Source organism: Acinonyx jubatus, chromosome D1 (genome assembly GCF_027475565.1).
Source record: "Acinonyx jubatus isolate Ajub_Pintada_27869175 chromosome D1, VMU_Ajub_asm_v1.0, whole genome shotgun sequence".
In the NCBI taxonomy this organism is placed as follows: domain Eukaryota; kingdom Metazoa; phylum Chordata; class Mammalia; order Carnivora; family Felidae; genus Acinonyx; species Acinonyx jubatus.
In genome coordinates this window covers 50,769,142-50,783,447 of record NC_069390.1, presented here as the reverse complement: position 1 = coordinate 50,783,447, position 14,306 = coordinate 50,769,142, and the positions used below count along the sequence as shown (strand labels likewise).

At 39.9% G+C, this 14,306-nt stretch overlaps 1 protein-coding gene across 1 annotated transcript; it reads right to left on the bottom strand.

The window, feature by feature from the left end:
- Nucleotides 1-12,427: 12,427 nt before the first annotated feature.
- Nucleotides 12,428-13,826, bottom strand: LOC128311678 (olfactory receptor 226). The gene has a single exon (XM_053202617.1). It carries the CDS (start codon nucleotides 13,824-13,826, stop codon nucleotides 12,843-12,845), a length of 984 nt encoding a protein of 327 aa, XP_053058592.1. The 3' UTR covers nucleotides 12,428-12,842.
- Between the last annotated feature and the right edge of the window lie 480 nt (nucleotides 13,827-14,306).

The following is a 14,306-nucleotide window of genomic DNA, read 5'->3' as shown; positions in this document are numbered from 1 at the left end:
ATGTAATGATATTTCGCCATGTTGTTTGCTGATAATCTTAGTCATTATTCACAGGTCAGGGGTATTGTGGAAGGACTCACAAGAATTCAAGAGCAAGGATAGGTAACATGTTTACTTAAGAGAAACATATCAACCTAGAAAGACAGCGAAAAGTTGTAGTAATAAAATTCATTATCATCGGTCATAAAACCTATCTGATCCCATCCCTTATAATGCAGATCATGAGCTGTTATAGTCCTAGAAGCCGAGGCTTCACTTAAAATGCGCAAAAACATATAAATTATGATTGGATATGATAAAAAAATTGAAGTTATCTACATGATGCAATAACAAATTGGTAGATGTCGATCAACCGACCGGAATACCTACCATCACCACTCCCACACCTATTATCGTGTATCATCGCTATAAGATAATTACTATATCTTAACTGATTGGATTGTGAATTGATTGTTCCATCCTCAGGCATGGAAGTGTGTGTTAACTAGGTGCCCTAGAGCTACTATCACAGACTCTTAGATATTAGAGAGAATCTAATTATAGTGGATTGTGGAGAAACTAGACTCCATTATCAAATATGGTATATAATATTTATTAAATATTGCAAAGATTGTGTAGGGGCAGGTGTCAGTTAGAGCTCGTCTGTATTCGTTCCTGTACATTAGTGGGGAGCTCAGTCTCGTTGAGTGTCTAGAGGTAGCTATAATACTAATCTCAGTTGTCAGAACATGATCTCATACTGGTGGAAGTGGGATGATCAAGACACTATTGCATCGGGCTCTGTTGTTGACAGTGCAGGAACCTGCTGGGATACTCTCTCATCTCTCTCTCTTATCTAGCCTGTCCCAGCTGCTCATGTCCTCTGTCTACTCTCTCTCTCTCTCTCCTCATAAATAATAGGACTTAAAATGTAATAAGCTAGGTAGCATGTATGTTGTGAAACTGATGATGTTGAAGACCTGCTGAAAAAGAGAAAAGTGAAGGTAGTATTCGAAGTAGATCTCTTGAAGTCCATTAAAGATCAGGCAAGTAATCATACTTAACTCATAGAAGCTCTATTTAGAGTAAATAAGAATGGTTCTATTATACGTGGTAAGTGATATAACTTATATGTCAACTGTCACTATAAGGCCGCGTCAGAATAGTTATATAACTCATGTCATTATCAAAGTAATTATAAGAAGGTCTATATAGGGTGTAGTTAACACATGGGGATGCAAGAGATATGGCATCTCTTCTACTCAATAGTGTCACTTGTTCTAGTGTTTAAATTATTTTCTCTTCATCTACATGCGCTCGGTGATTTTCTTTGAGAGATGTAGTATCTATAGAATAACACTAATATGCTGGAATTATGAAAGGTGTCATCACTAGGAATGTTATCCTTGCTGAAACACTTGTCTCCCTCCTACAAGGCCAGCAGGTGACTTAGCTGCAAGAATGAAGGAGGATGGGCACTGCCCCAAACCCCCATGGGTCTTTTTGACGCATTTTTCTTTACTGGTTTCTAAGGCAGTGATGAAGGGATTTAGCAATGGGTGTGAGGACGTCTGCGGTGTAACAAGCTAAGGTGATTAGTTTGTTGGATATTAAATGATTTGCAATAGCTCTGGGGTAAGTTGCCGTTTTGATGTTGTTGGCGTGGGTTGCCGAAATACATCAATATCCTGGGGCTCTGTATAATTGGAAATGTATAATGATCCACAGTGGAGGGGTGTGGTGCAACAGGTGTGGAGAAGCGCCTCTTTCTTCCTTCCTAGGGTGGAGGGTATCCGCCAGAATGGTAGAGGAGAGACAATGAGGGGATACAGAGAGAAATAGAGAGTAGCATGTTGAGTGGAAGAGTGGAAGACAAGAATCAGACAATTAGCCAATGCAAAGTCCACTATGCTGCAGCTCCGTGGACAATGTCTTTTGCAAAGCCAGCTTAAGGATTGGTGTGATATCAGCAGTAAAAAGTGGTTCATGGTCAGTAGAACACAAAAGGCAATCGCAAGTGAAATGAAATATCACTTTGATGACAGAGACCATGAAACCAAGCTTACCATAGGACGCAACGCCAGCAGCTGACACAACAACACTGTGGTCATAATGACCACGGTGTATTGGAAGTACGCACTGGATTAGAGGTAGGTGGCAAAGATGGGGTACTGGCCACAATAGCGCGAGAGGAAAAGGGTGGTCATAGGCGACGTTGAGGGATTGCAGAAGCTTCAAACGTAAGACATCCACACTCTGTATTGACCCAAGATTATGCAGGAGTGAGATGTAGGAGCGGGAGAAGAACAAAAAAAATAGGGATCATGCGAATACGTAGTGAAAAGAGAGATGCAGCCGTGTCTTGACAAAAGGAATCCAATACAAATGCTAAATGTACTTTTGGTGGAGCTGTGAACAAGAGACAAATACCAGACTCGCCAGAAAGGACAAGCTACTCTGGAAATAGTACATGGGTACTGTATGAGAGCGCAGTAGAGACCAAAGCTCAAGTGAGGGTCAGGGGAGGTAGTAGTCTCTATTGAAGTACCGAGCAAGTAGACCAACAAGGAAGAGGGGAGAAGAGCGGAGGATCTGGTAGCCATGGGGCGAGTGGGGGGAAGACCCGGGGAACTCCTAAGAGGATTCAAGAGTCCACCCAGAGGTGATGCATCTTTTTCACCCTCAGAGAAAATGATAAAAGGCACTAGAGGAGTATTGGAGTCTTTTGTATCAATACTACCAAATAATGGAAGAGAGCTTACGTCTATCAAGACAAGGGTAGAGAAGACGCGAAGGATGTGTAGTGAGAGATCCTGGAGCGGTGGTGGGCGTGCGGAATGAGGTCGTCGTGAAAGATAAGTTCTGTTGTAGAGCGAAGGGAGTCAGGGCTTGTGAAGATGTGTGCGAAGCCACACATGTTTCCAGGTAAGCATTGTGTGTGTGAGTTTGTTTTGGACGGAAAGGTGGGGGTGGGGTCGTGCGGCCTGAGATGTCCAAAGAGCCGGGGAGCTCCGATCGCTGGCGTGTCACGGGAGGGGTGTTGAGAATGTGTGGAGGTCCAGGCCGTGTTGATGTCGGGGGGTCGCCGGGGACCTGCGTCAGGGGAGGAAGTTGGATGGGTGCTCGTCCTTGTGTGTGTCAATCGGGTAGATCCGGCGTGTTAATTAGGAGTCTCGATGTCGGAAGTGATGTCTTTGCCGGAGAAGAATGGGTGAGGGTGTATGTGAAGTGATAGAAAAATAGTATTCAAAGGATAGAGTAAGATATTAAAAATTGGAAGTGATCCAATGGTCTGAAATATTGATCAGACACACTAGTTCTCTTAGTACAGAATGATCGATTTGTGGGAAATAGGAAAAAATAGTTCTTGAGAAAGTTCTTTAATGACTCTCCAGTTGCTTTCAGATAAAAATGGACAATGTTCATCTCAAGAGTCATATAATAGGAGGCACTTCATATATTGATTCAACTGAAAGATATTTATCTAGCATCATTCTTAGTGACCACTGGTAAATTGGTTTCTATGAATACCAGACATATTCAAGTAGGGTTTTTGCTCCCCGAAACACATTGACAATCAGTCTCCATACTTTGCTTACACTTTTCCCTTCTTACTATTCGTGCCCAATCACCTAAAGGTCTTTAATCAGCTGAGTTTCTATGATTTAAGATGTGAACATTTAGGGAGAATCTCACCGCAAACTATCAGTCAGATGTGCCTCCAAACAAGCTCAGATTCTGCCCCAGTGCACAACCCCCCTCCAGATGAATTGATGTTTTTCTTCATTACACCTGCAGTTTTCAAAATCCAGGGGAGAGTGTTGCGCTACAAACGGGAGTAAAATTTCCGACTTATGAGAATGATGGTAAAGTTACTTAGGGTCTATGATGTTACAGCAGCGGGACTGTATACTATTAGTTCAGCAAATACAGATTTTCATATAATTGAGAAAGTTACTTGAGAGTAAATCTTAAGTGTTTCATATAGTTGAAAGAAATGCTGAGAGTAAATACCACGAAAATGTGAGGGACTTGGGTAAAATATATGAGTGCGATGAAAGATTATTGCCTAACCTTATTGTGATAATTCATTGTACTTGGCGATATGAAATGAAGTTATCAAACCTCACATTGCTACGAACCTGAAACTTACATATGTATAGTGTCCCTTACGTATCTCAATTAAAGAGTTTGGGAAAGAGGACTCTGGGCCTTCATGGAGCTGTGAGCACCAATGCCTGCGATGTAGGATCAGTGACTGGAAAACAACAGATTATATTAGATCGAAATATAGATTAATCAAGGTGGAATTAATGAATCCTTGGAGGATTTGGGATCGCAGACAAGGAAGTGATAAGGGCAGAGGAAGGTGTGAATTCAGGGTATGTGTGGGCATGAGGGGCATGTAATCTATCGTAGCAGGTGTACACATTCTTTTGGACCATGCACCTCCGTCTTAAGACATACCACAGGGTAACTCGTCATCAGCACAACCATACCATACACGTCTGGAAAAACCAGGGGTATGATCCCTTAGTGGGTTTCTCAGTAACTTGGTTTAGATTGGGTCGTAGATAAATTCAGCCATTGTTTCAGGTTCTACCTAGAGGAGTAAAGGAGAAGCGTGATGCGCAAATGAGGGGCATGTGTGAATAAAATGTTAAAGACAGGCGATTCTTGCAAAGCTGGAAAGGAAGAATATAGTGAGTAGTTGCTCCAACTATTTTAATCTAGTGGTTCACAGAATATCTTTTGAAAACACAATAATTATGAGATGTTGTCTTTCCTTATTAAATACGAATTACTCATATCCATAAGACTTGAGGTGTAAGCATCCTGACCTTTTTGAATATTGTTTACTCTTTCTGACAAACTCTAATTTGTCTCTCCGCAATACCCTTCTCTTGACACATAGATGGAGGTGGTGAAGCTGAATTCAGGGAATCATTGGCTAGAGATCTACTGGCAATAGGCTCAGGGCGCACAGGGGTCAGATAGAACGATCAAGGCACTGAATAATATCATATTGATGGACACCAATGCCTCCTTTTCATAGCAGCACACTATGGTGAACGTGATCTCGAGTACTTGCGTTGCTGCGGTGGAAAAGGATTTTACGTTACCTCCAGCCTACCAAAACCAAACACGTATCACAGACACAAAGTAGTTCAGTAGGAAGTGGTTTCTACAGCGAGTTGTTTTTAATGCCTTTGACATGAATTCTTTTACCTACAAGAAAGAAGCAACATAGGTTCTCAGGAGGGATCAGTAAATAGTTGAGATCTCCCAGTGTTTCTAAGTCTCAGCAGGAAGAATATAAGAGATCTTTTTCCGTTCAGGATGATTTGTGGTGATAACATTCACATATTCCCCTCACAGCAGTGCTCAAGAAGTTTCCCCACACATGTTTACCTTTGCATACTCGTTAAGGTGCATTGAGCTTCAGCGTCGAGATAGTACCAGGCGTGTCATCGATGAGAAGAATATTCCAACTAATTATTGGACTAAAAGATCCGATTGCTGTAAAGTAGAATATGTTAATCATGCTAGCCGTACTGGTTTTGCGAGTGAAAAGGCAAATGTGATGTACTGGCACAGAAAGCACCTTAACATAGGTACTGGCCCTATGGGATTTTGTGAAGTGTTAGCATAGTTATGATCATATTTATGTCGACACTAGGACTCAACAGGATGTTATGTCAGAGGTGTTATTATAATCATATAGAATTTCCGCATTCTCGTCTCTTTTGCTCATCTTTTTTTTTTTTTCTGTTGCACTCTGGGGGAATGAGGTGAAGCCAAATTTCAGCGAGGCAGAGACTATATGATCTTAGAAAGAGGCCTTTGTGGTTATTCCAGATCACTTCATCTTGTCTCTTCTTATCCTCTACCTAGACTTCATTACTTATCATTATATTCAAGAGGTTATGCCCCATGGTTACGTCATAATTCCTCACTTTGTCTGCCTCATGGACGTTCCTCTCGCGCAAGGTTCGATTTTGTTTCATGGAGAAATGAAAGTGAATTCTGTCTTACTATTTTCTTGATTTTTTAGAACTGAAAAGCCACTAAGTTCTGGGAGTTCTCTATGGTATCTAAGGAAAGAAGTCCTTTCATTGTTCTATAGAACTTTTTTCAGTATTTTATGTGGCTTCTTTATCAAGATGCAAGACAGACCACTGGCAGACTTCTTCACGGAATAAGAAATATAATCTTTTGGGCCTGGTCATGTACCCGAAAGATCCCACAGCTGCCCCACATTTCCAACCTTGGGGTTAAGAGAGTTATTGAATCTTCATTTTCACATTCAATACCTCCACATACCCATTTTCCAATAATGGTGCTTGCAGCCACTCTTCCCAGGTTCCTCTCATCTTGCCTTGGAGCTTGCTCTGGATCAAGATTGATCAACACAAACAACAACATTTGAATTTTCAACCTACTTACCATATTCCACCTGCCTTCTCTTCAAAGAGTGGAAAAAGATTCTGCAGATGTATGCAATAATTATAGAAAAATATACTGGTTTGCATATTTTTGTACCTACCTAGGAGGTCCAATACTGGTCTCTGCTTAAACTGCATGATAGTATTGCAGCACTAAGACAAGACTGGAGCCGTGGCAGGTGATATATTTAAACACTCACCTGCCCTCTTGCCATGTCTTCTTCCCAGGAGGGCTCACTGACAGTCTCCCTCTGGCTCTAAGGAAACTCTGTATGTGCTGCTAAGATCAGTCCAGGGAATCCTTGATAGACAAGCAAATCTCTAAGTACCTACAAGTTCCTGTTATATACCTGGAACAAAGTTTATTTTCTACCTGTGGTAGAATGTGCTTTTTTTTTTTACTACTATATGCAAGGGTAATGCAACACCTAAGTTAATTCAAAAGCCAGGATTAAGAAACTTAAGTAAGGTTAATTATGGTTAACCAATGCATTCATTGCTCATTGGTTACCAGAAATTGCAACTTGCGTTTATGGAGCTCTTTTATATGACCAGGCGTGCTGTGCTAACATACTTTGGAGAATACAAAAAATATATAAGTCATGGTTTCTCGCACCTCCCGGAACTTGTAGTATTCCAAGTAAAATAATAATAGACACTATAATGAGCATAGGATGTGAACATGTACCAAAAGAGAGGCAGAAAGCACCCGATAGGAACTCCAATGAGGGTGTACTGCTTTCTTTTTTTAACAATATATTTTTATAATGTTCTATTTATTTTGACCCCAGCCGAGAGAGAGAAGAACAAACGAGATCTGCAGGAGAGGTAAGCAAGACCAGAGAGGGGACAGATGGATTCCAAAGGTGTGGCCTTGCTGACTAGCAAGTCTGAGTTGACATGGGTGCCATTTCGGAACCGCCATGACCACAAGTCATGATCTGAGTCAAAGTTTTGCACACTCAACAGCCCGGAAACCCACCAGGTGACCGAGGGATTAATGCTTTTCTGTTTTGAATCTTAGGAATTTAAGAAAAGGATTCATTCAAGATGGTGTCTTTCCAGATCTCTTACAGAGAAGATAGTGTTGGAAACAGGTAGTGTGATTGGGAAATTAATTTTAGGACGCTCGAAGCAGTACAGAGACGATCTGATTCCTAATCTAGGATTCCTATGGTTTTAAGACCTTTTACCTTGTTAAATTGTCGTTTATTCTTAGGTTATTACACTGCATAAAATGTGGGGATGAACAATAATACATTTGTGTAACGATCGATATATGTAATGTTAGTTTCAAAAAAGTAACATGTATGTGAGAAAGCAATTCTAAACAGCTTTGTGAGTAACTATACAAAGTGTAAGATAGTGTGCCTGGTGTTGGAATGGTGAGCCACAGCCTATGATTTGCATCAGAAGAAGGGAGGGGGGGAGGTGGGCTTTCATGGTACAGAGAGACCTAGCACAGGAAAGGAATATATGTGAGAGAAAGATGTAGAGTTGGCGGGTTGGAATAATGTGGTCCTGCAGTTTGAGGAGATTAATGAAGTTTTCATCTAGCCTACACTACTGTTTGTGTTTTTTCCTCTAAAGGAAATAGCACTCATTCATTTGATTGAATCGTTTGTAGAAGCGCGCGCCACACTTGTGTGTCTTGGAAATGTGCAGTGTGAAATGACACCTGATGTCTGTCTGGTTATTCAAGCCAAGTTTAGGCCCACGGTCTCTGTCTCATTTTAGATGTGTTTGTGAGACAGTAGCCCTGAAATTAAGAATCAAGGGCCTGAAACGTTTGTTAGAGGAAGGGCCCGGGAGAAATTAATATACTTGTATCCCTTTGAGTAACCCAAAGGTAGATGAAGGTGAATGATGCAGGGGCCTAAAAAATGAAAAATTCTAGAGAAACTTTAGATACTATCCTCTCGCGCGCCTAAAGGTCGTATGTGACTAATTAGAAATCTGGATGGAGAAGGTCTGGGTCCTGGATGCTGTCTTCTTCCCACGCGCTATGCGCATATTCTTTGTCTAAAGGTGTTTATGGTGAGTTTCGGCAAGTCTAAATTCTGGGAAAGGCTGGACACTGGCGTCCGCCTCGTAATGAAGGTTTTTATGAGACTATGGTATATTATGAAAAATCAGGTGAGGGTAATTATCCCCTGAGTGGATAATGTGGCCATACACCTATGCTATAAGCCTCTCGTCTGTGCAGTGCATGGATTTACGTGTTTATCGATTGCATGCTTGCCTGCCGACATGATAGTATATGTGAAAGAGCTGGCACGGGTTTGTTAGATGTTGTTTTGATGATGAAGCAAATGATGAAAGATGATTTGTCCGCAAAATACTTTAGCTCTCTCTAGTATGAATTAGCAAAAATAGAAACAGCACTCAGGCACAAGAGTTTTTCATGAGATTAACAAATCAAGGAAATTGTGAAAAAGAGGGTTTTCAACATAGACACATAAAAAAAAAAAAACATAAAAGCCAAATTATTTGCTGTTTCCGATATCCACCATAAGCAAACAGGGTCGGCTTTACTATCCTGATTATCGCGATATGAAGGTCACTGAAATCCAGAATACGACATAATTTTTGGTAATAAAAGAATAATAATGTGTTTTTCTTTTTTAAATAACTTAATGTTGGGTTTGTAATATTATTTTAGAGAAAAAGTTAGTGTTCAAAGATAGCTAAAAAGTTCGCATATTTCACATCCCTTACTTTGTTTTCCCCTAATATATCATCTTACGTTTCCACCTGTACAAATTTTAAAAGTAATGAAACTAAAACTACTACACTTGTTTGTTAACTATAAAAAACTCCAGGTTTTGATTCCAGAATTTACTAGTGTTTTCCTTATCCATGTAACTGGTCACTCAGGATCCAAGATCTAAAAGTGCACACTCCACTTAAAGTATTCTGTTTTCTTAAGTGCCCTCTATCTGATTAGTTTTTTCTCAATCTTATACCTTCTCCCTAAACTATGTAAGGGCTGGTTTTAAGCAAGATAGGGTTTTTTCCTTGGAAGAGAAATCACCAACGTACTATGTGAAGAACTGTTCTATTTCTCACAATGTCTTTTCCAAGGTTTTTAGAATATTTTCTGACTTGTTCAATTGTGAAAAGATTGTTAGCAAATTTTAAAAGAATTGGATTTAATAAAGTTCAAAGTGCAAAAAAAAATACAAATTCTCAAACAGTCATTTTCACAAGATTGTCAATATGTGGGTTTTTCTGAGATAATAAAAAACATGTAAAAACTAACCAAAAGGAAAAGAAAAAAAGGAAAAGCTCTCGAAACATACTGTGATGAAACTTGAAAGGGCAGATAAGTGGAGTTTATCAAAGTGATGGGAACAAGTTAGGTATTTTTGAGCATGGAAACCCTCTATGTTGATCCTCTCATTGTTCTATAAGATGTGAGTTCTCACTTGGCCACTCTGAGTATTGCCTACTGAAAGATCCAGTCTGGATCAGTTACTCTAGAAGGAGACTGGAGACTCCCCAGACACTGCCCTGCCAAGGGAATTTAAAAAGTCACAGTATCTATGCAATATTTTTAAAAGAATGGCAGCTATAAGATGGTTTGAAACAAACTGTGATCAAATGTAACAGGATAAAATAAAATTCTCTATCTAGGTTGGGGGCAAATTAATTAATAATGGAGGATGAGGAAATACTTCATTGACAGTTAAATAGTCACTTGGGAAAGTCTTAGGTTTTGTTCCATCAAATTCGTATGAGCCATGAGAATAACCATGTTTTGAAAATGCAGTCAGTCAAACGAGAAGTTTTGAATCTTGCCATAGTTCACATGGATCAAGATTCTTTTATTCTATTGTTAGGTGAAAGATGAATATAAGCAGGAAATGTGTAGACACTTTTCCTATTACTGAAGTATTCTGTGTTTTAAAATTTGGAATTCAGAATTAGAGGGAATTTTTTAAACTTGAGAAAATATGCATTTTACTGTAAAAAGCTTGGAAAAATAAAGAAAAAAGCCAATGAAAGGAAATCAGCAATCATGTTTTTTCTTACTTCCTATTAACTGGAGTTACCTATAAGGAGCGTTCATATAAATAGCTACAAATAGTGATGTTCAGAGACAGACTCACTCCAGGCTAGATTGTAAACCCATTCAGAAATTTATTCTTGGAGACAGTTATGAGATAGGATTTTTGATGAATTTTCATTAGTCATTATAAAATGTAACGTTTTAATAGATTGTAATACACAATAATAAATATAAAAACAAATTATAAATTCTAAATATTATTAAGGTTATGTAACTTATGGCACCAAAAAGATACATATACTAGAATTTTAATAGGTAGGCAACTAGCAAATAATGCTCGATTGTCCTTGCTAGTAGCCTTTCAGACTTTATTAAACAGCAGAAAACTATGAAAGACAGGTGCAAACCCCAGAAGGTTCCCTCATCCTGGAGAGAAGTCATGTAGGTGTTGTCTTCAGTGTTCTGATTCTTAGGTCATTGTAAGTTTTAAACACATGCTGAGCGATCCCCTGTATCTCCATGTGTCTGCCCAGATGAATAAAGCTGGTATATTATTGGGTAAGAATTGCGCTTGTTTAAAATTCAATATGTTCGGAGAAACAATACTTGTGCACAGAAGGCCAGTGCTGATAAGTAGTATATGGCTAAAATTGCACGGTTATAGTCTAACATCTCAGTTAATTTCCTTTCTAGCCTATTTATTTTTTTTATTTTTTTTACGTTTTATTATTTTTGAGACAGAGACAGAGCATGAACGGGGGAGGGGCAGAGAGAGAGAGGAGGACACAGAATCCGAAGCAGCATTTCTAGCCTAATTTAAAACAAACAACAAATAAGGATGGTAATTTTCTTTTTTTGAGATGGTCAGATTAAGATGTATTTTTGCAGGTAGAACCAGAGGGTCTGCTCAGGTATAACATCTGTACTATCTCACCAGTATTCTTTGCTCGAAAAGCTTACGTGGTTTCATGCTGTGCAGTCATGATCTTTTTGATCTTTTTTAAAATTGATTTGTTAAATTTGGAGTACATGCAGGCACAGCAATGGTCATTAGTATGTACACAGTAATTCAACTTCTCTATATGTTATGCTACACTTACCACAAGTGTAGCTACCATTTGTCTCACTACATCACTATTACAATATCATTGACTATATTCCCTATCCTGTGCTTTTTATTCCTGTGACTTATTCAGTCCATAATGGAAAGCCTGTATCTTCCACGCCTCTTCACCCATTTTGCCCATCCCATACCTTCCTCCCTTCTGGCAACCGTCAGTTTGTTCTGTGTGTTAATGGGTCTGATCTTGCTTTTTGTTTGTTTATTCATTTGGTTTTTTAGATTCCACATATGAGTGAAATCATATGGTATTAGTCTTACTTAATCTGACTTATTTCACTTAGAGTAATGAATGCCCTCGAGGTCCATCCATATTGTTGCAAATGACACATCTTATCCTTTTTTAAGGCCGAGTAATATTTCAGTGTGTGTGTGTGTGTGTGTGTGTGTGTGTGTGTGTATGTGTGTGTGTAAATCTATATCACATTTTCCTTTTCCATTTGTAACCCTAATACTTTTGATGCTGTTACATAACCTAATATTTTGATTTATTATACTGAGAATATTTCTGTCATTAGCTCTATGTAGATCATGGTATTTTAAGATCTACATAGTATTCCACTTAATGTATGAGTATAAGCTTATAGGAACTTAGTAAAACAGATTTATTAAATAAGTGCACTTAGTCACTAGCTTGGTGTGTGCACTGACCTAGGTAAATCAGGAAATGGATATAGAAATACCTGGAGTCCACTAGGTGACATGTTGCTAACACAAAACTTCTCAGTTTCCTATCTGCTTGCCTTGTAATTCATACTAAAATAATCACCTGGACCTCTGCTACCTCATAAGCTATCGTCAGTGGTTTGCAGTGAGAAGAGATTAACCAGAAGTCTCCTAATTCTATTCCATAATGAAGCCTGTGCTTCCTTGAATGGCTTCCTCATTCTGCTTTCCTTTTCTACACCTTCAGCCACAGAACTAAGACAAAGAGCAAACCCAGGAAAGGCCATTTAGAGAGATATTAGTTCTGCATTTGTTTGCTTATTTAAATATTGAAGTGCAGTCAGTCTTCTGCTCAGAGCCAATCCTTCTCATCCCATCAGGATGCATGATTCGTGAACCTGTTCTATGTAAATTACAATAGAGTAGATAACATGGAACATTCTAATATGTATTTACAGTGCTGTCCTGCAGAAATCGAGCTGCCAGCTTGCAATCCATCCCTCTTCTTCCTTCTGGATTAGTTCCATGGTGGTGTTTTTGAGCCCTAGTCCCTAATTTAGGGCATAAGAACTCCTCTGGACTTCATAGAAGATATAGAGGCCAAGTTTAAGAGCATTTTCTACCCATCTCTGCTTGCTTTCCTGCGCTTAGCATCCTGGCCCTGGTATAGGTGTAGCGTATGGCGTAGGGCTCTCTTGACCTCTTGATTGCGTAAGCAGTAAATGATGGGGTTGAGCAAAGGTACAATGACAGCATAGAGTACAGAAACCAGTTTGTTGGTGTCAAAAGCTGAGAGTGCCTTTGGCCGGGCGTAGATGAAGATACTGGCTGCATAGAAGATGATCACAACAGTGAGGTGAGAGGCACAGGTGGAAAAGGCTTTATGGCGCCCAGCAGCTGAGGGAATTCGTACCACAGCACCAGTGATGGCCATATAGGAGGCCCCAGTGACAGAGAGTGGCCCCAGCAGGATAAAAATGGCCAGAACAAAGTCTGTAAGCTCTGCTGTTGACATGTCAGTACATGAAAGATTGAGTAATGGGGAGACATCACAGAAAAAGTGGTTGATGATGTTGGGTCCACAGTAGGAGAGGCGAGAAATGAGAAAAACTTTGACCATGGAGATACCAAAACCTCCAGCCCAGGAGCCAGCAGCAAGCTGCACACACTGCTGACCGCTGACAATGACAGCATAGTGGAGAGGATGGCAGATGGCCACATAGCGATCATAGGCCATAACAGCAAGAAGGACACATTCAGTGCAGCCCAGTCCCAGGAAAAAATAGAGCTGTGTCATGCAGCCCTCAAAGGAGATTAGCTGTCCCTGGCTCTGTTTGGACCCAGCAAATCCAGCTAACATCTTGGGAATAGTGACAGTAACATACCAGATCTCCAAGAAGGACATATTAGCCAGAAAGAAGTACATGGGTTTGTGAAGGGTGGGGTGGTTTCTAATTGCCATAATGATGAGTGTGTTTTCAGTCAGCACCAACACATAGGCCAGCAGAGAAAGGGCGAATAAAAGTGCCCGCAGTGGCGCAGGAGCCGGGAAGCCCAGCAACACAAACTCACTTACCCTCCCACTCTGATTCCTCTGCTCCATAATGTCAGTCTTGCCCACTGATCTTTAGGAGAGAGAACAGAGGGCCTTCAGAAGGCAGCAACAAGAACCCAGGCTTTCTTGTGGTGGGTTTATATTGACAGAATGTTTGTATGTGTGTGATTCATCACCAAACTGAGGACGTCACTTTCTGCTGTAATCTGGAAATGAGCTAAGACAAAAGTAAACAAAAATGAACTACTTCATACTGGGAATAGGGTCAGAGTCTGTTCTGGCCCTTGGAGAAGAATATACTGATAAATACTTGTAAAAGTGACACTAGTTGGTTACTGAAGAATATAGATCAAAACCAAATAGAGTAGTAAGAGAGTCTAGGCTGCCCTAAAGTGAGAGTTTGTGAGCTAGATTGTGACTCTGTTTTGAGGAAATAAGTTACACAATGGAGGAATAACAGTACTAAACATGTAACACAATTGAGTATTTGCTGTGCATTAATTGTATGGACATTGTTTTAAAATATTT

Excerpts from the sequence above, each read along its gene's own strand:
- LOC128311678 (XM_053202617.1), bottom strand. The coding sequence starts at position 13,826 with ATGGAGCAGAGGAATCAGAGTGGGAGGGTAAGTGAGTTTGTGTTGCTG.